General features: G+C 51.8%; 1 protein-coding gene across 2 annotated transcripts in view; it reads left to right on the top strand.

Moving 5' to 3' along the window:
* The first annotated feature begins 3,738 nt into the window (after positions 1-3,738).
* Positions 3,739-21,047, top strand: part of Mmp15 (matrix metallopeptidase 15) — a 22,153-nt gene continuing 4,844 nt past the window's right edge. The window contains exons 1-6 of one of the 2 annotated variants that reach the window (XM_028770396.1): positions 3,739-4,461; positions 16,687-16,835; positions 17,654-17,782; positions 19,167-19,474; positions 19,771-19,932; positions 20,722-20,975. In XM_028770396.1, coding sequence (XP_028626229.1) covers positions 4,312-4,461; positions 16,687-16,835; positions 17,654-17,782; positions 19,167-19,474; positions 19,771-19,932; positions 20,722-20,975 — 1,152 coding nt within the window. In that variant the 5' untranslated portion in view covers positions 3,739-4,311. Of the gene's footprint in view, positions 4,462-6,738; positions 6,805-16,686; positions 16,836-17,653; positions 17,783-19,166; positions 19,475-19,770; positions 19,933-20,721; positions 20,976-21,047 lie in introns of those variants that run through there. The other variant, XM_028770397.1, reaches the window with a different exon arrangement.

Here is a 21,047-nt window from a genome sequence, read left to right as displayed (position 1 = left end):
CAACATTCCATTTAGACTTTATCCCAGATGACCTATACAAAGCCCTTCCTAGGCCTTCATAGCTGAGCCTGAGGGACAGAAACTGGGTAGAGGTAATTACTATGGAAGAACAGTTACGTGGCTTGCCTGAGGACATGAGAATGTTAGGACTTGACTCAACCCTAGCCTCAGCTCCACCATGATACAGCCCAGACCATCTCGACACTTACCTCCTGCTCAGGCCTATGGCTCTGGGTCCCACTTTGTGACTCATGTCCCCACAGCCCAGCCTTTCCCTAGCCTTGTTCCCCTAGTGCCACCACAGCAGTCTACTGGCTTCGGCTAACCTGTTTGGTGCCAGTGGCATCAGAGGTCACACTGGAGAAGAAGCTAGGCATGTTTCTCTAGCCTGCAGGCAACACGGTAATCCTAGCTTCCCAAGTCACATGACTGACGCCTGTTCTGTGCCAGGCCCTGAATTGGGCCATAGAGTAACCCATGTCTGGCCCTCTGGGTGATCAAAGGGAAAAGCAGGCAAGGTGCGCTGAGTAGAATCCCCAGCCCCTGTACTTGTCTAAACCACTGAGGGCTGCTCCCCTGGGAGAGGATGCGGCTCTGTGGCTCGTCTGTGCTGAGAGCGGAGTTAAGTGCAAGCACTTTGAGAAATGGGCCAAGATCATTAAGCAGTTCTTCAATAGAGAATGGAGGTGGCAATGGAGGAAGAAAGTCTGAGCTTTGCTGAGGGGGATGGGCATGTAAGCTGCGCCTAAGGAGGCTGGCAGCCTTTGCTTGGCAGGCACCCAGACATGCAGTGTGCCACCAGAGTGGAGCGCTGACAGTGCAGAAGCAGCTGGGGCTCTTCCCTTCCAAAAGAGGAGAAGCGCTCCAGAAACCCAAGAGACAGCTGGAGATGGACGGCCAGAGCAGGCCTGTCCACCACTAGGTGGGCGGGGTTTGGGGAAGAATTGTTCTTGATGAGGATTTGCTCACGCTCGGGAGAGTACAAAATCAACACATCTGGCTCTGGCATCCTCAGATGTTCCCTGCAGGGCAGGGAAATGCTCATCTCAAGGGCTGGCTGGCTGATCTCCATCTGGCACGAAAGCCTTCTCCTTTGCCTCTTTAGACCACCCCAGCTCTGTTTCCAAGAGAGAGGGAAAGTACTTGGTTTGTTTGTTTCTTCCTTCTCTTGGCACCCACGAGTCCGAAAGACTGTCCTGTTGACCGAAAGGGTCCTGTTTTGCCAGCCTGGCACAGTACCAGTCACTGAAGTGCCCACATAGGAGGCAAGAGCTTCAAATCAACCTTCCCGACCATAGAGGTTTTTATGAATTAAAGCTATGGGGTGGTCTGAGGCATGGGGGTGGGATGGCTAGAGGTCGGGAAACTAGGCCTAATGTGTTGTGCACTTTCAAACCCCACCAGGGATGGGTTTGGGGTGTGTGTGTGTGTATATATATATATATATACATGTATGTTTGGGTGCCTACAGAGGCCAGAAGAGAGAGTCAAGTTCCTCCAGAGCCAGAGTCACAGGTAATTCTGACCTACCTGATATGGGTGCTGGGAACCAAACTCATATCCTCTGACGGATAGGTAACTGCTCCTAACCACTGAGTCATCTCTCCAACCTATTCCAGCCCCTTTGAGCTGCTTCCAAGTCCTGAAAAGCAGGCAACCTATCCTCCCATGACCTTCTCATCAGGAGGGTTACTGACAGCAAAGCTAATGGGCGTGTACCACATAGCTACATACTTCTAAAACTGATAGGAAAAAAAAATCAGGTAATGGGGGCTGGAGAGATGGCTAAAAGGTTGAGATCACGGAATCAGAATCCTCCTTTTACAAACAAGAAAGTAAACCTAGATAGGAAACAAATGTCCCAGATTCCAGTGACATCGACCTGGGGCAGGAACCCAGAGACCTGGTTTGAAATCCAGAGTTTTCTGAAGAATCTCTCACATAACAATCCATTTCCTCTCCTGCCGGATGTGGTGGTATTCGGCTTTAATCTTGGGAGGCAGAAGCAGGTGGATCTCTGTGAGTCTGAGGCCAGTCTGAGCTATAGAGTCAGTTCCAGGACAGCCAGGGCTACACAATGAAACCCTGTCTTGGAAAAACTTTTAGGGGGAGGGGGAGAGAGGGAAAGGGGAAAAGGGACAGAGGGAGGGAGAGGAGGGGGAGGTCCATTTCCTAGAGCCAGAACAACGGGCAATGGAAAAAAACCCATCAGATTTGACTTACCGTAGTCTCTCAAACCTTGCCTACCCACCTGAGGTTTTTATTATTACGAGTTAGCCCCATAAACTCAGTTTTTAAAAAATGGGAATAAATTTTGCAAACAGATGCAGTACACCTGAACAGAAGCTGTTGTTCACCGGACACTGGACATTTCTCAAAATCAATTTTTTAATTAGAGAATTCAGAAGCTGATTTTCCGAGTGAGGGACCCCATCAGTGGAAAGGAGAGAGACTGCCTCTATCTTTTCTTTAATCCTCAATTTCCTTTCCACGAGATGTTTGTAGGCAAGGCACTGGGCATGTTTTATCATCCTTCAGCCGCTGAGTAGGTTCAAACCAGCCATGCCTAAGGTCTTTTGCCAGGTCTCTTATTTCTGAGAGGTGGGAGGGGGGCGGAGGCACCCAGAGAGCCTACTCTAGGAAGGATCCACCCTCAAGTAAGGTAAACACACATTTTTCCTCATCTGTGGGGAGGTGATAAGGTGTGCTGCCCTCTGCCCTGGTTCCCATGGTTCTCAAGTGGCATACCAGTTCCCCCAGTTAACTACACTAGGGCTGGCCTTGGGCTGGATGAAGTTACGGTGGACCTTCAACCCCCTTAACATCCACACTAGAGTAAAAGTTCAAGTCTGGCCCATGCTTCACTGGAAGGTTTGCCCTCCCACCCTGATGGGCCTCATGGACACACTAACTTTCTCATAACAGAGACCAAATAGAGTGGGCTTTGCTTGGAAATGAAATGTGTGCACACTAAGAATTGGAACCCTTAGCCCAACACAGAAACTCAGAAAACTGTAGTAATTTGTTCATATCCGCCCAGCAGAGAGTAGGGATGCAGACTCGCACGCCTTGTAAGCATGCACTTTAGGTTGCATTCAGCACTTAGAGGCGCCCCAGAGGCGCCCTAACCCCAGACTTCTCGACTGAGGAAATTTACTAAAGAGTCTAAGATACTACCGGGCTAACACAGTGCCATAGGTTCACCAAGTCACCGCACTTGACGAATTTGATGGTGGCCAGTGCCTTTACCCGTTGAGCCATCTTACCTGCTCCTCCAACTTCTCCCCCCAGCCCCCAGTTTTATTGCCATGTTTAAAAGCTTAAAGCAGTACTTCAGGTCCTTACCCAAGTCGTTTTCCGGCCCACTTTGATCCGAATGTCCTATCGCCTCCCACCAGGTAGCTGGAGAGATCTACAAGCTGGCCTTCAAGGGAGATCTCGCCTTCTTTGCGCCCTCCCTCAGCAGAGGGTCGAGTTATGGGGTCACTCCTGCTCCCCAGAGAGAGACATAGAGAGAGAGGAGCTGAGCAGGTTAGGAGAGGTTTCCTGCCATCAGGAAAAATGGAGACGTGTCACCCACCTGCCCGGAGACCACAGCCGGCACCTGCTACTGAGAAGCCTCGGGTTAGGTACCGCCCCCAGCCTGCGCCTGGCTTTGCGCACAGGGAGCACACTGGCCCTTTAAGAACGGCGGCTCCCGCCGCGCACTGGGAGTAGGGCTGCGGAGCCAAACTCGCCGGGGACGCCGGGCGCTGGCTAGCTGGCTGGCGGGCTCGTCCTTCTCTCGGGCGGGTTCCCTGCGCCCTTCCCGGGACTGCTTGGGAATCCAGGCCCGATTGGGCGCGGCAGCTAGTGGAGTCGCCAGAGGGAAGCGCGCGCTCTGGGCAGCGCGGGGGACCTTGGGCATGGACAGAGAGAGCAGGGCGCGCAGGGGGCGCCGCGGGACCGGGCGGCCGGAGCGCTGAGCCAGACAAAGGCTCTGGAGTTGTGCTTGCTCTCGGGGGCCGGGGCCAGGGCGCACCGCGCCGACGCTGCGAGACTCTGCGGCGTGCAGCTCGGCCGGTCCCCTTCTCCAGCGGGCGAGTCCCCGCGTGCCCCGACCTGCCCTGGCCGCTTCTCACCCGGTTTGGGAATTTGCAGAGGGGACCTGAGCTGCTCCCGCAGGCACCGGGAACCCGAGGTCCGCCGCGCGCCCGTGGGGCCGGGAGCCAGGGAGTGTCGCAAGTTTCCCAGCCGCGTGCGAGGACGCGGTGCGGGTCAGCGACCTAGCCCTGCGTTCTGCGCTCGGGACCCGGCTGGCTGCCTAAGAGCATGGGCAGTGACCGGAGCGCACTCGGACGGCCAGGCTGCGCTGGCAGCTGCCTCAGCAGCCGAGCTTCGCTGCTCCCGCTGCTACTGGTGCTTCTGGACTGTCTGGGCCATGGTACAGCGTCTGAAGACGCCGAAGTGTACGCCGCTGAGGTAAGAACCCGGGGATGTAGTATGAACCCCACCCGCGGCGGAGGCTTGCAGGTGGGGGAGAGACGCACCGGGCCTTGAGGGGTGAGAGCCGATCGGGACTGGAGAGCATGGGTAGAAAGCGGGACTGGCAGGCTGCCACTCCCTAGTCAGAGCTCTGCTGCGCGCCTCTTCCCAAAGCCCTGGGAGTACAGGGCTCGCAGCTGCTCTGCACCCTGAAGCCGCTCCGGGCACTGACCCGCCCTAGCTTGGGAGTCCCTGCGGCCGCTTCCGCAGCCCCTAGCCCTCGCCTCCAGTCATTTAGCCCGCGCGATTCCTCGAGAGCCGGATCTGCGCACTGTGGGCTTTATGAGAGACGAGGGGTGGGGTGCTGCGGGTAGTGAGAACTCAGGCGGAGCAAGAGCCCCGCAGCGCTCGCGCTTTGGCTGACACTCCTTTGGCTGACATCGTGCGTTGCCGGGCTGACCAGGGTGGTTGGGGGATGGGTGTGAATCTCCCAGGCTAATGACTGGATTGCAAAGGTGCTTTGGTGACTTTCTTGGGCTGAAGCATTCCCATGCCAGGGATGGGGTCTGAAGGACAGACTCTTATCTTCTGAAACACTTTTCCCACCAGCTCCCCTACGCCCAGGCCTGGGTGAAACTGGGTAGACTCCACGCCTCTTTTCTCTGGAAGCTGGGCTGACGTCCATATGCTGGCCGCTCTCTGGATTGGTCCGGCGAGTGACCAGGCGCGGTCTCCCCGCGCAGAGTCCCTACCAGTACCTCCCGCTCCAGTGTCACCATAGGGTGCCATCGAACTTTTAATGATCACTCTATCCAGCCCTGGGAGAAAGGTGTGGAGTCTGGAGAGAGGAACAGCCAGCGGCTGCATCTTCCTTATAGGCTTGGAGCCTTGGTGCCTTTGGGACCCTTGGGCTGCCTGGAGCGATGCTTTGCAGACAGTGCATTCTGCCATCTCAGTCCCAAAGGCTCACCCACTTTTCTGGAGCACTGGCTGTATCTGCAGACGGCCTAATCTTCCATCCCAGTCCCGAAGGCTTGCCTAACTTTTCTAGTCTGCCTGAAAGAGATTTTTTCCAGTGGAAGTCTGTTCCCTCCCTACTCTGCTTTAATAAAAACTTGGGGGGACCCGTTACACCTCCAATCCTCCACCTGCCTTGCCCTCCTCTCATCAGATCAGAGAGTTGCAGGGAGCCGAACCCAATTCACAAGGCCTTGGGCCAGAGGCTTGCAGGGAGCTCCTGCTGGTAAGGATTGTTTGCCTGTAACCAAGGTGCTGCCACTGGAGAAGATGCCAAAGAATTTCAAGTCACGGATTCCCCTTTGAGAGTTTGTGGCCTACATAGACCAAGCTGGAGTTTGGTGGTTGTGCATTGTGAATGGGCCTCCTGGATGGCCAGGAGCTGAGGCTTGGGGTGCCCCCTCCAACTGAAGAAGTACAGCTAAGTGTGCCCACAGTCTACCACCACCACCACTACCACACACACACACACACACACACACACACACACACACACACACACACACTGCAGAAGAAAGCCCTGAAGCCCCTGGCTAGGATTGACTCTTAGTGTACAATTTTGGCTTTGCCTGGACTGTGGCTGGAAGGGATTCTGAAATGTTGCATGTTGGAATCCACAGTGGGTGGAAGGATGGATGTTTTAACCCTTTGAGTTGGCTTTGGTATACAGGTTGCTCTGGGAGATCCCTTAGGACTGGCCAAAATTAGACCCAAAGAGTCCCTAGACCCATCTGCTCAGTCTAGACCTGCCACACCTAGTGTCCAGATTCCCTTTCCTTTGAGAAAGGTTCTGGTTCTCACAGCTCCTGACCCCTGGCTGTGAGTACCTTGAGAGCTAAGCCAAGGCCAACACCCTGCCACTTTTCACCCTCCCAGGTGGCAGCCACAGGAATTCACTAGATTAAGGAACCAGAAATTGGCCTGTGCTAGGAGTTGCTACACACCTGCAGCCAGCCGCTAGTAGCCTACCTTCCTTGGCAAAGCTACTCCTGAGTTACTCTGCCCTAGTCGCTGTCATTTTCTCCCCTGGACAGGCACTGTGATCTAGAACCCCACCTGGATAGGGTGCCAGCTTGTCACCCCATCAGGACCCTGCCCTGTTCCGTGGCTACAGTTTCTGGCAACCTGAGTGCCTTTGCTTTTCACTAGGGAAATTCTTCTTCCTGCTCCTTCCCGAAACTTAGCACTCTCAGCCTATCCTGTGGAAGTGACTCAGGAGGCCAGAGTTCACAAGCGTGGTGCCACCAACACCAAAACTGGACATTCCCACCTTTCCTGAATAGTGTCATAAGTCTTCTTGTCCTCATGTGACCACTGAGGAAGGTGAGCAAAGGAGGCGCGGAGACTTGAGTCAACTAGGGTGCTCCTGGGACTCTCTGTAAACCAGGCTGGCCTCAAACTCTGAGAGAGACACTGCCTCTGCCTCCCTACTTGGGATTAAAGGTATGTGCCGCTACCACCAGGCCATAGAGTTCTTTTGCTCTTCAGATCTGGCTGGAGTCACTGTCTGTGTGCCCGTCTCCTCTTGTATGCCAGTGATGGTCCCTCTAGGTCCCTCCTCATACCAATATTCCTTCTCAACTATGCAGCAGAAACTGTACAGACCTCATGTCTTCCCTGAAGGGAAAGGGGTTTTATGTTAGGCTCATGGCAAGGATGACTCGGACACTGTAACTCCACACATCCTTCAGATGGGAGAGAGTCAGTGTGATGGGCACAATTGAGGACCGGGGTTGGATGTAGACCATCTTTCACATCAGCCTTTAACATGTCTCCGTGTTGGGACATCCCTTGGCCCACCTATCATTGACCGCCTTGTGTGTCTTCAATGGAACAGCATATGGCTCTGGCCTGCCCACTGTGACCCCTGGACACACATACTTTATATTACCCCACCCCAAGGAGGAAGGAGACTTCTAAAAGATACCACTAGATGTGGACAGAAAACCTCATGGTAACTACCCATACTCTCTCCCCTAAAGATTTTCTCTAAAAGTCCAGAAGTCACTTGTGCCAGCTCAGAATGGCATGCTGTGGGTGTGGGAAGGCCTTTCCCCGCCGTGGATTTAGTTCTGGCTGTCCCTTTTTTTCCCCTTTTGTGTCTGGATTCAGGTGGTCCTTGCCAATGTTACCCTACTGGGAGTTTGGTTTAGACCTGAGGGTTCAAATGTGACATCCTTAATGTCACCCCAAGATTTAGGTGGACACCAAGGCAGGAACCCCATGGCCAGTCACATGGTACAGTAGAAACAAAGTCAGCAGAAACAAAAGGGTTAAGGACGTTGCTTGGACACATCTTCCTTGTAAAGAGAATCCTGGCAGGTCCACAGTTTGCAGATATATGTAAGGCCCTGAGACCCTGAGGGTAGCTGAACATTCCCAGGCCTGAGCATATTAGTACCTGTTGGCAGGAGAAGCACCCACCCACCCACCCCAGGGCTTGAGAATGGGGGCTGTGGAGCACTGCTCCCCAAAGGACATGTGTTTATTTGGAGAATGCCTAGAGCCTAGCAATCATGGGGCTGGTCCCTCTGTAGGAAGTGACAGGGTATGCAGCCCCTGGCAAGTGTGGCAGACTTGGGTTTGCCAAGGGATACAAGGGGTACCTCCCACTGAATCCCATGAGCCCCCAAAGAGACAGGAGGAAATAGAAGGCTTGCCTTAACCTCCTCTGCTGTCCGATGTCCTATGTTTCATAACCACGGATGGCTGAGTCTCCAGAGCCCTGCAGCCTGGAGAGCAGAGTCTGGGTCAACTCTCTAAAGCTGACCCATGCACCTGGGAACCACATGGAGACAGGAGGAGGCCAGATCCACGTCCACCACTTAGCATCATGGCCCTTGGTAAGATTAATGGCAGAGAAGCAAGCAGCAGTCTTTGTTGGCAAGTTGTTGAAGCTGTCTGAACTTCAGTTTTCTTGCCTGTAATGGAATGGCCATAATATCTACTTGATAGAGTTACAGGGAAGACTATTCTGTTTATAGGCAATGCTGTAAATGCTATAGGCACAGGCAGCCCAAGAGCCCCAGGAGTTATTTCAGTACAGTTATCAAATTAGTTCTGTCCAAGAACATTCTAGAAGCATTTTCACATTTCTTCTTCCTTTTAATGCATATGGAAGAGAAAACTAAGCTCTCTGGGTGAAAGTACCTCAGGTTACATAGCCAGGAACTGCAGAATGGGAGTTTGAACCCACAACCTTTCAGTCTTGGTGTCTCAGATTGGGCTGAAGGTCAGATTGCAAGGTATTACCCCATGAGTTCCTTCTGCTAGTAGGACCCTGCTGAGACTGACCCAGATAGCAAAGTCTTTTCAGGGATTCTACCAAAGCTGCCCTATTCCCTACCTACTCCCACCTAGACCCTGTCCTGGGGAGCCCCAAGGTCCAGGTGATACTCAAGGCCTGGTCTCTAACCAACCTTGAAAACTCCACAGCAAACAAAGGCCCTTCCCGCTCCTCCCCTCCCCACCCCTCCCATAGGCCAAAGGACCCGTTTGTTTTTCCTTCAGGTTAAGGCTTGTGGGGGCGGGTTGGGTGGCTGCCTCCTTCCTGCTTCCCTGGCTGGAAGTCCCCGACAATCACCATAACCCACAGCCTTCTTTAAGACTCAGAGTGGAATAGGAGCCTGTTAGCTCTGGCCTGTAATCTCAGCTCTTTAGGAGGCTGAGGCAGGAGGATTTCAAGTTTAAGGGCCACCTGGTTAAGGGCCAACCTAGGCAACTTCATGAGACCCTGTTTCAAAATAAAAAGTTTAAAAAACAAAACAGTCTGGGTTAGTAAGCTCAGAGGTAGAACACTTGCCTGGCATAGTGTAGGCTCTGTAATCAATCAACTCCCAATACTGGGGGCAGGGAGACTTGTGGGTCTAGAGAGAGATGTTGTCACAGGGTGACTATTGCAGAGCATCTGGAATTCAGTTCCCAGCATCCACATTAGGCAGCTCACAACTACCTCTTAGGCCTCTGGCCTCCTAGAACACCTGAACTTGCATACAAACGCATGCAATTTTTTTTTAAGATGGAGTATGATGGGGGTATGATGGGTATGGTACGTGCTTATAATCCCAGGATTTTGAAACCTGAGGCAGAAGGATCTCAGGTTCATATTAAGAAGTAGATTAGGCTGCCCCAAATTCACATGCCTTAGAACTTTTTAAATGGACCATGCAACCCCTGAGAGTATCAGACGACAAGAATTGAGTAGTCTGGACAGTCCTTTGTTTATGATGACAAGGTCTCTCTGTGTAGCTCTGACCAGCCTAGAACTGGCTATGTAGACCAGGTTGGTCTTGAACTCTGCCTCCCAAGTGCTGGGATTAAAGTGCCACCATGCTCAGCTAAGTCTCTCTTTCTTTATTGGCCTGGTGTCTAGTCATTCAGCTTTTTGTCCTGTTACAAATGGCCCCATTTTGCAGAGGTAGAAACTAAGTTTCAGAGCTCTCTTAGCCAGTTTCTCATAGACAAGCAACTAGGGCCTTGGGCAAGTTTCTACTCGGAAACAAGGCCAAAGTTAGTTTCTATTCAGCCTTGGGGTGGGAGTAGGGGGCTGTCTAAGGTTCCTTGCTGGCATAGATGGACTGAGCTGCCTAGGGTAGCTCTAGGTACTCTGTCTCTTCAGGGGTGCCTGTTGGATGAATCTGTGGCCCTGCCTCAGAGAGGTGGCTGAGCTTGGCTGCTTTGGAACGACCCCTTACATGCATGTGCACATGCGCGTGTACACACACACACACACACACACACACACACCCTCCACATCCCACCATTCCCAGTGAGCCAGAATGCATCTTGCTAGTAGGAGAGCAAGAGCCCTGTCTCTCGCAGGGTCTCCATCCCAGATTCAGCACCTGTTTCTTCTGGTATGGCAGACAGAGCAGAACCCTGGTTTGTTTCCAAGAATCCTCAGATCTTAGGTCTAGGGACTGATTCATCTTTGATGGTCCTGACAAGCTTTGCTTTGTACCTGGCTGAGCAAAACACGCCTGGGGCTGCTCAGATTACTGAAGGAGTTGAGGTGAGAGACAGAGCAGAACCTTTGAGATTGTCTTTATCACCTGAGGCCTGATAAGGGCCTTGGGGGGGAAGGGCTGACGTGCTACTATTAGACCCTCCCCTAGTGTAAGGCCCAGGAGCAGGATATTGTCCACAGCAGTGACTCAGGCCCCAGTCCTGTCTCCCCTCTCCAATAGCTGCTCTAGGCACAGCATCACTCTGGGATCCGGGGACTCCTTCTCAGATGCACCCCCCCCCCCCCCCCCCCGCAGGCTTATGTTGCTCCATATTGCTTCAACAGGCCTGGGGGAGGGCAGCCTGGCTCAGTGCCAAGACCCAGCCAGAGACACTGGGTGTGGGGAGGATTAGGTGCTCTACCCTAGGGCTGTGCTGTGCCGCTCCTGAGAAGGACCAGAGCCAAGCATACTAGGCCAAGGAACACTTCAGAAACCTGCTGCACCCAGGGCTATCCCAGATCAGCTGTGTGGGCTCCTCTGAACCTTGCTCCCAGAACAATGAGAATAGACAGATGTTTGTCTTTCAGGAGTGGTTGTAAGCATTAAATGGTCCACAGCAGGTTCTCAGGTTATGTTTACTGTCTTCTGAGGACCAGGAATTTCCCTGATGAAATACTGTCCCTTACCTTCCTGCTTGAGATCAGCCTGCAACATCAATAGATACTTTTCAGATGGCAGCTGAAACTCATGGCAACGGCTAGGACAGCCATGACTCTAGGGTCTCGGGAACATTCCACTGACACACTCTGGTCTAAAGATGGGAGAGGCCTCATGCCCCAGTCCTCCTCTGTTATCAGACAGTGGCCCTCACAGAAAGGGCAGCAAACCCTGCATTAGGACCCTTCCTTTACTATGTCTAGTACTGACTTCCATGCCTCAGTTTCTCCATCAGGGAAGCACAGCTTTGCCTGTTTGCCTCACCCATGAACCTATAGGTGACAAAGAGGAATAGGAGGCACCATGCACAAGGGACAGACACCACCAATAGGAACTGGAAGGGCCTGGCTACAGCCTCCTCTCTCTGTGGAACCTTGAATACTGTTCCCACCATTTGTCCCGAAGCAGCAGAGCACCTTAGCTATCTGGGGTTCAGGGGTCTGAGCTGCCTGCCATAATAAGGCAGTGGTGGCTGCCCTGTGTACCCTGCTTCCCACCAGTGTGGCTAGCCTCTAGATCTTCTCATAGCCAGGACTGTGCAGGGATAATGGAGCACTCATTCCCAACACTAGGAAGGGAAGAAGCCCCAGGGTGCTGTCTGCTGCCCGCTTGGCAGATTCGTGGACACTTGGTGTGCCGCCACCCTGAGCACGTGTTTGCCAGAGACAGGCCAGCCATCAGCTTCACCTCATACTGAGAGGCTGCAGCTCTCTTCACCAGTCCCTGCCCCAGGGGTGTCACCAGCCACCTTCACCCCAGCAGTGGCTGGGAGGCATGGCTGTTAGGGAGATGGAAACTGTGCTTCCTGGGGACTTAAAGGCATTTAACTATGTGAAGGAGAGTCACCAGGCTCCCTTGAGACCTGTCTGGCAGCCCTGAGCTGGCTCTGGGATGAAACAGCTCTTCTGCCAGATCTCTGCAGATCTCTGGAGCCTTTTGCTGCAAACAGGCCAGCTCCCTTTACCTCCCTGCCCAGGGCTTCCTCCTGAGCCTCTATCCCAGCCTGCCCCTCTTGTGGCTCTGCAGATAGGCTAATCAGCCCCTCCGTGGTTCTGATTGCTTGCACTGGAGATATTTTTACCTTATGCAAATAGGTGATATGAAGGTGCCCTCATCTGTCAGCAACCACCCCATCCCCCCAACCTCCTCCCCCCCCACACACACAGCAGCTCCATGCCTTTTGCCATTAGCCTGGTGGCCTTGCCCATTGGACTTTTCCACAAGGCTTCAGGAAAACTGTCCAAAAGGGAAATGGACTCTCCATAGGAGCTTTGGAGGAGATTTCCGTGCTGGGAAGAACTGAGGCATTGTCGCAGCAGTATATTACTGTGCGGGTCAGGGGGTAAAGAGAATCAGTGGGAAAACTGTGGGGGCTCCCTCCCCCAGCTACCCTGGGCCCTGGTCTTGCATGTGCCTGGCCAGTTGCACCAGAAACCTGGACCCCTCAGCCCTGCTGGCAGAAACAAGGTTGTCAGTCAGAGCCCTAGTCTCTTATCATCCATAACATTTACAGGGCCTTTTGCCACTTGATCCTTACAGAACCTCACAGACGAAGCAGGCCCTAATCTAGACTGCCCCTCCCCATCTTTTAATAAGCTTGGCCCCACTTTGTACAGAGCTGACACTTGATTCTTGGCTCCAGGTCTCTGCTTCCTGCTCTGCCATCCTCTAAGGCCCTCCGGTCTCTGAGTGGGACTGCACAGCCAGCCAGGCTGGGGCTTGGTTTGGCAGCTCTCTGTCCATCAAGTTTGGGCACTGCTGCCCTGGGCTGAGTGGGCTAACATATGGATGTCAGCCCAAAGCATCCTCCATGTCTAGCTTGCCTTGGATTTCTTCGGCGTATAGCCTTCCCCTTTTAGAACAGCCTAGAAAGAGGATCTTCCAAGTGGCCAAGTAAATGTGATAAGGAAGCCCTCTGCTTCCTTGTTTCTACCTAGATACCATCCCCTCACCATCTTAAGGGCATAAGGCAGCTAGCCTTTCTTAGCATCTCTTGGAACCATTCATCAGAATTGCTACTTCAGGTTGTTGGTGCATTCATGGACTTCAGAGCCCTGAAGTCCCCACTTTCCGGTGCAGAGTCTCCTGGGTGCCTATAAGCTTTAGATGGCCATGTCTCCCACAGCACCCAGGGGTCATGCTAGAGTGTACAGAGACATCTGGTAAAGCGGGTGATAGGTGGATGGATGGATGGATGGATGGATGGATGGATAGATGGTCAAGTGGAAGGATGCATGGGTGGGAATTGCCTGGCAAGTTCTAGAAAGGAACTGAACACAGTGCTTTTCCTGGGGCTGTGCCTCTCAAATCTCACTCACTTTATGTTACTTTGACACAAGCTAGAGTTACCTGAAAGGAGGAAACCCCAACTGAGAAAATACCCCAATAGAATCTGGCTGTGGGGCATTTTCATAATTAATGACTAGGGAGGAGCCTTGCACTGCAGGCGGTACTATCTCTAGGCTGGTGGTCCTGAGTTATATAAGAATGCGAGTTTATATAAAGCAAGCCAGGAAGCAGCACTCCTCCATGGCCTCTGCGTCAGCTCCTGCCTCCAGGTTCCTGCCCTGCTTGAGTTCCTGTCTTGACTTCCTTCAGGGCTGAACAGTGATATGGAAGTGTAAGGTAAATAAACCTTTTCCTCCCAAAGGGCATGGCTGAAGAGACTCTAGCCAGCCCAAGCATGGCAAACCTTGCTCTGGCAGGCCTTGCCTTCTCTCCATTTTTCTGCTTTGCTAAGAACCAGTAAATTACATTTCTAAAGCTAAGCACCTGTTTCCTTGTTTGGCCACGTCCTCCCTCTAAGGCTGACCACCAAGGTCCAGCTACCAAAGTATTGAAGTCTAACAATCAGAGCCCCCTTTGGCTCACCTAATTAACATGCACAATTAAAATTTAACACGGGTTTCCCCTTGTACCTTTATAAATTCCCATTTGCCTATGGGTCACATCTGTCTCCTCTCTATCCAATGACAGTCCTTTGTCCTTTTGGAACTAATAGCCTTTCCTCTTCTCCCTCTCCTGTATCTCCAGTCTTTGTCTCTTATTTCCCACCCATTGACCCGCAGGGCAAATAAATCTCCTTTGTGCTGAGAACTAGGTCTTGAGGTATCTTACACTGAATACTGGTCCCTTCAATGGTGTTTCATCAAGCAATAGTAACTAAGTCAGCCTGTTACAGCACACTGGTCCTCATTTTGAAGATGAGGAAGCATCCAGGGCAGACAGTAGGAGCTGGAGATGTAGGTCTGTGGAGGGTAGGATGGTTGCCTAGCCCTAAGTTTGAACCCCAGCATTGCATGAAACCAGGCATGGTAGTGCACACCTGTAATCTTGGGAAGTGGAGGCAGGAAGATCAGGAATTTAAGGTTATCCTTTGGTTACATAGAAGTTAAAGGTCACTCTCACCAGAGACCCTGTTTGAAAATGAAATAAATAATTCATAGCAGAACCCTTGTCACATCCTCTTGGTACACCCTGCCTGGGCCTGTCTCTCCTCCCCCACACTCACATACTCTTAGAGGCTTTAGGACCTGCTGGGTTCCCCACTTGGTGAAACCTTAAAAGATTCTGAACAGAGGAGCCTGTGAGTTAACTCAGTAGGTAAAGTTGTTTGCCGTCAAGGTTGGAGACCTGAGTTTGATTCCTAGGACCCATGTGGTAGGAAGAGAGAACTCACCTCCTCTGACCTCCACATGTATACCTATACATACCCAAAAATAAACAAAGCCAGACATGGTTGCATACACCTTTAATCTCAGTACTCAGGAGACAGAGGCAGGCTGGTCTACAAGGCAAGTTCCAGGACAGTCAGAGCTATATAGAAGAGAGACCTAGACTCAAAAAAAGAAAGAAAGAAAAGAAAGGAAAAGAATGTGTGTGTGTGTGTGTGTGTGTGTGTGTGTGTGTTCTTGCGGAGGATCTGGTTCAGATAGCTTATAACTGTCTGTAACTCCAGTTCTAGGGGATCTAACATCCACTTGTAACCTCTGTGAGCACCAGGCACTCACGTGGTGCACATACATATATGCAGACAACCACTCATACACATAAAATAATTTGAAGGAAAGAAAGAAGAAGGAGAGAGAGAAAGAGAAAGGAAGGAAGGAAGAAAGAAAGAAAGAAAAGAAAGAGGAAAGGTTCATGACTCATAAAACTGTAGGTGCCAGGGCTTCTGTTGTTATGTTAAACACTCACGCTGTCGGACTGTCCTCTAAATGTCTTTATTTAAATCCATAGGTTTGTGTTGGTCATAACTTTGGTCAGAGAAGCCTCTTGGCATAGTGGGTAGTGGTTAATGCAGAGACTCATTAAAGGTCAAAGTGCCGAGTGTGTGGAACTGTGCGTGTTCAGCTGTGGATGAGTCATCTGTATTAACAGATCAGGGCTGGGTGGAAGATCGGGCAGAAAGCTCATGGATAGGCGGAAGAGTTGTAAAAGGATGACTCTCAGGCGTGGTATGTCTGTTGAACGCATCCACTGACAAGTGTGATCACCTGCATAAGACCTGCATGAGATCAAGCCTGTCAAAATTCCGACACAAATGGGGCTATGTTCAAAACCCATTGGATAAATGTCAGAGTTTTTCAAAGAATAAACAAAAACTATCATTTTTTCCAATGGTGCTGGAGAGAGGGCTCAGCAGTTATGGGCGTGTCCTTGCAGAGGACCCAAGCTCAGTTCCCAGTGCCATGTAATGTGACTCACGGTCACCTCTGACTCCATCTCCAGGGACCCAACACCCTATTCTGGACTCCATGGGAACCTGAATGCACACAAACTTAACTAAAACAATTTTTTTTTTTTTAATTAAAAAGAGGGGTTGGACTGAGGATGGTGGCACACACCTTAATCCCAGAGCTGGGGAGGCAGAGGCAGGCAAATCTCTGAGTTTGAGGCCAGCCTGGTCTACAAAGCAAGTTCCAGAACAGCTAAGGCTGCCGGGCAGTGGTGGCACATGCCTTTAATCTCAGCACTTGGGAGGCAGAAACAGGTGGATTTCTAAGTTCAAGACCAGCCTGGTCTACAGAGTGAGTTCCAGGACAGCCAGGGCTACACAGAGAAACCTTGTCTCACAAAACAAAAATAAACAAACAAAAAAAGGACAGCTAAGACTACAAAGACAAGCACTGTCTCAAAACCTCACCCCCGACCACCACCCTACAAATGGAGAGATGGTTCAGCAGTTAAGAGTATTTGCTGCTCTTGCAGAGGACCAGATTTTGGTCCTCAACACCTGCATTCAGTGGCTCACAACTGCCTGTAATTACAGTTCCAAGGGGTCCAGTGCCCTTTTAACAAAGAGAGATCCTGAATACTTGAGGGTCCCCAGCAGCCTGCCCGGAGCAGAAAGATCCACCCGGAAGGGCAGAGGGATGGCAGGGAATAATGTACCAGTCTGCAGGAGTGAAGCCAGAGAGCTGAGTTGGGCTTGGTGGTGAGGGGTTTACAGGCCTTGGAAGAACTGAATTTTCCTTTGAGCTGGGAGGTGTTGAAGGGTTCTGAGCAGTGACTGAGCAAACCTGGTTTGGCTACTTTGCAGAACTGGCTTCGGCTCTATGGCTACCTACCCCAGCCAAGCCGCCACATGTCCACCATGCGCTCTGCCCAGATCCTGGCTTCTGCCCTTGCCGAGATGCAGAGTTTCTATGGGATCCCTGTCACGGGTGTGCTTGATGAAGAGACGAAAACGTGAGTCCGTGTCCCTCCATGTACCCCCTTCCACATCCCATGGTCCTCCTGGCCTCCAGCCTGCTCCGAAGAACTTTTGGTATATGACATTTTCAGAGGAGAGTGGCCCAGATAAGGAATGGCAAATGATTTGATCTTCATGCTAATGCTTACTGTTTAGTATGGTTTCTTGAAGCTTTATGCTAAGAAAGACAGGAGCTGGAGAGTTCAGATTGCTGACTGCTCATGCAGAGGACCTGGGTTCAGTTCTCAGTACCCACAGGAGATAGCTCACAACCATCTGTAACTCCAGTTCCTAGGGATCTGAGAGAACCTCAACAAACACCTGTATGTACACAGTGTACATAAATTCATGCAGGCACACATACATACATAAAAAATAGATAAATAAAAAAAGAGATGAGATAGATATAATCCAGTTTTGGCAGGAAGAATATTATGTTCGATTAGTGATGCCTGCCACAGGCATGGGAATGGGACGTGCAGTACCGAACTCCTGGATGGCACAACCTAGCTAGGCCTTACTGTATTAGAATCGATAGGACCTACAGATACATTGAGAAGCACAGAGTGTGACATAACTGGGGCAGGAGGCCTCAAGAGAGCCCAGCTCATCCTTGGATTACACTCAGGAGCGGGAACATTCATTTTGAGTCACTGCTGTGCGCTCAGTCTTCTTAAAATGGAATCTCTTTCCCACTGTTCTGGAAGCCAGAGAGTCTCCCACCCCCAATATATCCCTGTGAGGGAAAACTGGGAAGCAAGAGGCTGCCTGGGAGAGATAACCCAAAGCTGACCCCTCTATATCTGTGGTCCAGGTGGATGAAGAGGCCCCGGTGTGGGGTTCCTGATCAGTTTGGGGTACGTGTGAAAGCCAACCTGCGTCGACGGCGGAAGCGTTACACCCTGACAGGAAAGACATGGAACAATTACCACCTGACTTTCAGGTATGGGTCCAGCTTTGAGGGGTGCTACTCTGCCCTTCTCAAAGGGACTTGGACTTTCTTTCCCAGAAGCGTACCAGAAGAGGTCTGGCTAGCCACACTGATGGTCCCCCCTCATAGTCTAGGAAGCTTTCCTCTAGGGAAGGCTGGGTCACTTTCAAGTATCTCCTGCTTGGTCCTTGTCTGAGCTCTTGAATCAGTATGGTCAGTAGGTGTGTGGGTCAAATGTTCTGCTTTCACCCAGGCCTCAGATCCCTGAGTGAATTCACACTCAGTCAAACCTCCCCTTCCCCCTTACATTTCATAGCCGTCTAGCTGCACCAGCAGCTGAGTCTAATGCACAGGGAAGGGGTAGGCCTTCTGCTTCATATACAGGTTCTAGACCAGTGGCTCTTAACATGTGGGTTGTGACCCTTCTTGGGTGGCATATCAGATATCATGCATATCAGATAGTTACATCATAATTCATGACAGTAGCAAAATTATGGTTATGAAGTAGCAACAAAATAATTTTATGGTTGGGGTCACCATATCATGAGGTATTAAAGAGTCGGAGCATTAGGAAGGCTGAGAACCCCCCTGCTCTGGGCTGTATATCCTTCATGCAATATCTCGCTTAATCTTCTCAAAGACCCCCACAAAGAAAGTATTACTTCCTCTCCTTTTGCTGTCTTTCAGATAAAGAAACTGAAACTGTCTAGTCAAGTGTCCAAGGTCACACAGCTGAAGTTAGGGTCTGCCTGGCCCTGGGCTCAATATTCAGAGTGGCTTGTCCTAGACCTCAGCTGCCCCTATCCCATGGCCACAAAGAACCTGTGCTTTCATTTACTTACTATTTTTACTACCTTTTGTTCTGAGATTTGTAGTTGGGGGTTGGAGGTTGCTAAGACGAGGTCAGGTCCTCATGAGGTCCAGGTCAAGCTTGCTATGCTGCTGAAGCTAACCTTGAACCCCCAACCTTACCTCATCCAACTTCCAAGTGGTGGGATTTCAGGTGTACACTATCATACCCACCTCCTTACTGTACTTCTTTTCTTTGTTTCTTTTTGGTTTTTTTCAAGACAGGGTCTCACTGTATAGCCTGGCTATCCTGGAACTTACTCTGTAGACCAGCTGGCTTTAAACTTTGAGATCCACTTGCTCCAGCCTCCTGAGTGCTGGGATTAAAGGCATGGTCCACCACCAGGCCTCACTGTCTTTCTTATTTTAAATCTGCTTGTCTTCCTCCATGAAAACTTAGGGTCCTATCTTAATAAGTTACTGGATGTGACAAGTTCTAATTCATATCTAAGGGTGGATAGCATCATTCTGTACTCTTAGGAAGGTAGTGGCCACGGACAGTATCCCACAGACCCCTGTCCATTCTTATCTCCCCGCCCACCCGCAGCATCCAGAACTACACCGAGAAGCTGGGCTGGTACAACTCCATGGAGGCAGTGCGCAGGGCTTTCCAAGTGTGGGAGCAGGTCACGCCCTTGGTCTTCCAGGAAGTACCCTATGACGACATTCGGCTGCGAAGGCGAGCGGAGGCTGACATCATGGTACTCTTTGCCTCTGGCTTCCATGGCGACAGCTCACCGTTTGATGGCGTGGGTGGCTTTCTGGCCCACGCTTATTTCCCCGGCCCTGGTCTGGGTGGGGACACCCATTTCGACGCAGACGAACCCTGGACCTTCTCCAGCACTGACCTGCATGGTGAGGACAGCTGGCCAGGGTGGGAGTGGGCCAGGCAGTGCCTAAGCTTGGCCAGATCCTCCAGCACAGTAGCTTCAGGCTCAGGAGGAGAGAATATTCCCTTAATCTCAATCTGTTGTCCCACCAAGGGAAGGGGGAAAGAGAAAGGGATGTTGAGCCCATTTCTCAGATGGGAACATTAGAGGCCAAAAGCAAGAAAAGGTCAGCCCCATCCAAGGGAGAAGCAAGAGCAGGGTCCATGGCAGCCTGGAGGGCCTAGGATGACCCTGGGATGACTGTGTATGCCTTCATGACAGGAATCAGCCTCTTTCTGGTAGCTGTGCATGAGCTGGGCCATGCACTGGGGCTGGAACACTCAAGCAACCCCAGCGCTATCATGGCTCCCTTCTACCAGTGGATGGACACTGACAACTTCCAGCTGCCCGAGGATGACCTTCGGGGCATCCAGCAGCTGTATGGTGAGTAGTGTGACCAGTTGGCCATATGAGACAGGCACTACTCTGCCCCCATTCTATAGGCAGGAAAACTGAGGCCCAGTCCCTTGGCCAGAGCCCACACTGTGGCTCCAGGCTGGAGCTGCAAGAGGATTTAGATGAGCCATCCTATTTCCGTCTTGTCTTTGGCACTATCCCTACTAGACTAAGGGTGTCCCAAGGTCCCAAGGACCCATAGTCTTGAGTCTGTTCCCAGCACTTCCCAGACTTCCTAGTGGATTTGAGACTGCTGCTTATCTAGTCCAGTCCAGATTCTACATAGCAAATCTACAGTGGTCAGATCTCCCCAAGGCCAGCTCTTCTGTCAGCTTCCTCAGGGGGCGCCTGACAGATATACCTTCCTTCATTCCCAGCAATTCAGTAATGAGCTATGAATCAGGTAAAGTTCAAGTTAGGGAAGCCAGGGCTATGCTCCTTACTCTGCAGGCAGGTGCCTTACTTCCTAGTGCCTGGCAAGGCAAGGAGGATGTCCCCAGGCAAAGCAGAGCAGGGAGCCTCCCATCCAGCAGAGAAGTTGAGAAGAGTCTGTGGAGGAGGCTGAGCGGGGTAGGAGATCGAGAATGGTGATGTGGTAGAGGAAGAGGCCGTCTCTGGATAGACAGGATCTTGTACCTGGAGGTGGGGGGGGGGGTTCCTGCTGAGGCCCAAGTCTCTCCAGGCTAGGAGGCTTAGGACTCTAGCATTTTGTGTAGTGGAGACTAGCATCCAGGCTGTGTGTCTGCTCTCTCACTGCCTGATCCCCCCTCTTTGTAGGCTCCCCAGATGGTAAGCCACAGCCCACCCGGCCTCTCCCTACTGTGAGGCCCCGGCGGCCAGGACGGCCAGACCACCAGCCACCTCGGCCTCCCCAGCCACCACATCCAGGTGGGAAGCCAGAAAGGCCCCCCAAACCAGGGCCCCCACCCCAGCCCCGAGCCACAGAGAGGCCTGACCAGTATGGCCCCAACATCTGCGATGGCAACTTTGACACGGTGGCTGTGCTCCGCGGAGAGATGTTTGTGTTCAAGGTCTGGACCCACCCTCCTAGCACCTCCTTTAGCTAACCCAGAACCTGGCCCTCTCCTCCCCTCCCCTCCCCT

This window comes from Grammomys surdaster, unplaced genomic scaffold (assembly GCF_004785775.1).
Source record: "Grammomys surdaster isolate TR1022 unplaced genomic scaffold, NIH_TR_1.0 201, whole genome shotgun sequence".
Lineage (NCBI taxonomy): Eukaryota > Metazoa > Chordata > Mammalia > Rodentia > Muridae > Grammomys > Grammomys surdaster.
Note: the sequence above shows the minus strand (reverse complement) of the source record. Positions and strands in the feature narration are given on the sequence as shown.